At 32.1% G+C, this 2,869-nt stretch overlaps 1 protein-coding gene across 1 annotated transcript; it reads left to right on the top strand.

The window, feature by feature from the left end:
• Positions 1-209: 209 nt before the first annotated feature.
• On the top strand, positions 210-2,591 carry LOC143585333 (small ribosomal subunit protein eS24z-like). Its single transcript, XM_077067146.1, has 6 exons — positions 210-263; positions 1,633-1,722; positions 1,835-1,876; positions 1,977-2,147; positions 2,259-2,345; positions 2,425-2,591. Exons 2-6 carry the CDS (start codon positions 1,648-1,650, stop codon positions 2,458-2,460), a joined length of 411 nt encoding a protein of 136 aa, XP_076923261.1. The 5' UTR covers positions 210-263; positions 1,633-1,647; the 3' UTR covers positions 2,461-2,591.
• Positions 2,592-2,869: the final 278 nt, after the last annotated feature.

Here is a 2,869-nt window from a genome sequence, read left to right as displayed (position 1 = left end):
TATCTGGTTCCGGTTTGGCGGTCAGTTCATGAAAATACAGGATCTATGCACCTCTGTCCTCTAATGCAGCCCAAAAAGTATAAAGTATTAAACCAAACAACTTACTAAGAGATAATGATATAGCCCAGCCCACTAAATAGGCCCATTTTACACATTCATTTACATATCATCATCATGTTCTGTATTAGGGTTTCATCACTTCCAATCCAATTACTCACATCAGAAGCAGTGCCGCCGCAGTCCATCGGTGCAGCTAACAGAAGGTTCATTTATTCCGTACAAACTTTTACTAATCATTTAAACAATTACATCAGTTAGTTAACTGATATTATTATATTAGTGTTAGTTAACTTTATACCCGTTGATTAACGGTTTTGGATCTAGATTTATAGGTTTGTTAGTTGCTAGGGTTTGTTTAAATTCAATTTGAGCTTTATTCAGCTGAAGGTGTTTCTGATTTATAGAATATTGATGATTGATATTAATATGGCTGTAAATTGAGTTCTCGTTTATGTTTGTTGCTTAGTTTATATTCTAAATTAATATATGAGTATGAGTATTAAAAAAACACAAAATTTTGAGTAACCATTAGCGAATATAAGGAGCTCGAGCCACCTCGCGAGCCTAAACTAGCTTGTAATTTATATAATTTTTTAAAATATAAATTTAATAATTAATAATTAGTATATATAATATTATGAAAAAATAAATAAAAATTAACTAAATAATATATATTATGTTATACATAAAATTATAACTTAAAAAATATATATACAAAAATATTCAAAAATAAAAAAAAAATTTAATAAATAGTAAACGAGCCGAGCTCGAGCTTGAAAATCTACTCACGAGTTGAGCTCGAGCTTTTAAAATAGACCTTGAAACAAGCCGAGCCGGCCCGGCGCGTTTGCACCATACTTAGTTAACTTCATAATTGCTGATCGGCGATTTTTGATCTAGATTTATAGGTTTGTCGGTTGCTCGGGGTTTGTTAAAGCTCAATTTAAGCTTTATCCAGCTGAAGGTTGTTCTGATTTATAGAATGTTGATATTAATAGGGCTGTAAATGAGCCGAACGTTTCAGTGATTTTGTTCGAGTAACTGTGGTTGTGAACGTTTTATAAGGTGTTTGTTTACGTAATTACGTCTATTTATGTTTGTTAGTGTTTGCTCATTAAAGGTTTTTTATAATTTTTTAATGATTTTTCTAATTTTATCATATAGGTTTAAGCTAAGCTATTAACTGTAAAACTAAAGGAGTATTGTGAATAAGTTTAACTAATTAGTTTGTATGTAAGTTAACATACGAATAAGAATGTTAAAGAAAACATTCTGACAAACCGTTGACACTGACCATTTTTGGTTATTGATTAAATAAACACGAACAAGAATGTCGTTTGGTCAGGTGTTTGTGAACCGTTTTGGTGGTTCGATAAAATTTTAATGGATGAACATGAACAAGGTCTTGTTTGGTATGGTTTGGTAACTTTGGTTTGTTGAATGCGCAAGATATAGCTTTGAAGAACCGATTAGTTAATCTTGTTATGCATGTTGAATTTTACTAGTATATTCATTGTTTGTTAACAACCAAATCCGCGACACTGTTCTTAAATTTTAGTGTTTTTATTCTAGGATTCAACAGTGAACATGGCGGACGCCAAGGCAGTTACTATCCGAACCAGGAAGTTTATGACTAACAGACTTCTTTCCAGGAAGCAATTCGTGAGTTCATATTTCAAAACACTTGCTTTTATTTTCAGTAATTCAATTGTAATCCTCGTTTCAACGCATCATTTAGATAATAATGACGATGGCATTTGTTATGTTAATTTAGGTTATTGATGTGCTTCATCCCGGAAGACCCAACGTTTCCAAGGTTCAACACTCTTCAACTACCAATCTGTTACAAATTACAATACGTGCTTCGGTTATATAATTAACTTTGTTTTTATGTTTTGTTAAACTGCTTTATAAAGGCTGAACTGAAAGAAAAGTTGGCAAGGATGTATGAGGTCAAAGATCCAAATGCCATTTTCGTATTCAAGTTCAGAACTCACTTTGGTGGCAGTAAATCAACTGGTTTCGGATTGATTTACGACTCAGTTGAAAACGCAAAGAAATACGAGCCGAAATACAGGCTTATCAGGGTAACTAATTACTAACCATCTTTACTTTTTTCTTTTTATGTTTGTGTTTTTAATCTGTTATCGTTTTTTTGTTTGTTTTTAGTTTTTTAATTAGTTTTCTGTTTTATGTAGAATGGTTTGGATACGAAGGATGAGAAGTCAAGGAAGCAGTTGAAGGAAAGGAAGAACAGGGCAAAGAAGATTAGAGGTGTAAAGAAGGTAAATAATTAATTATTTTTTTTATAATATTAATATTATTCAAGATTTATCAATATTTATACTTTATCTGATTGTGCAGACCAAGGCTGGAGATGCTGCCAAGAAGAAGAAGTAAGCTTTGAGAGGTTTTGTTGCGTTTTTTCAGCGTTTTGTTATATCTTTTTTAAACGTTTATCGGTTATTGCTATGTTGACGTGAACCGGATTTTTGTTAGAGACTCAGATGGCAAAAACATTGTCTGTAATTTTTGTTCGACTGTTTGTTTAATTTTGGATGGTTATTTGGATTTCTGTTTGCTAACGTTAACGGTGGAGACTTTTGTCTTGACTCGGTCCATACTAAAAAAAATTTATGCTATGACCCGTTTTCTCAAAACCGCAATCGTGTGTGTTTGCGTATGTATATTAGCAAGTGTTTGTCTTCAGATTTGAAACCAGTTAACAATTTGATACCGTATTCAGTTTTAAAAGCATTGCTCAAGATTGACGAGCTAAACCTTGGCTCGTTTTGATACCTTTGTTTAA

This window comes from Bidens hawaiensis, unplaced genomic scaffold (genome assembly GCF_021521415.1).
Source record: "Bidens hawaiensis isolate Kalapana, Puna unplaced genomic scaffold, B.hawaiensis_p1.1 tig00033817_1, whole genome shotgun sequence".
NCBI lineage: Eukaryota > Viridiplantae > Streptophyta > Magnoliopsida > Asterales > Asteraceae > Bidens > Bidens hawaiensis.
This window is presented reverse-complemented; position numbering and strand designations above follow the sequence as displayed.

Coding starts and splice junctions, on each gene's coding strand:
- LOC143585333 (XM_077067146.1), top strand. CDS start 1,648: ATGGCGGACGCCAAGGCAGTTACTATCCGAACCAGGAAGTTTATGACT. Junction 1,877..1,976: donor GAAGACCCAACGTTTCCAAG/GTTCAACACTCT, acceptor TGCTTTATAAAG/GCTGAACTGAAAGAAAAGTT. Junction 2,346..2,424: donor AGATTAGAGGTGTAAAGAAG/GTAAATAATTAA, acceptor CTGATTGTGCAG/ACCAAGGCTGGAGATGCTGC.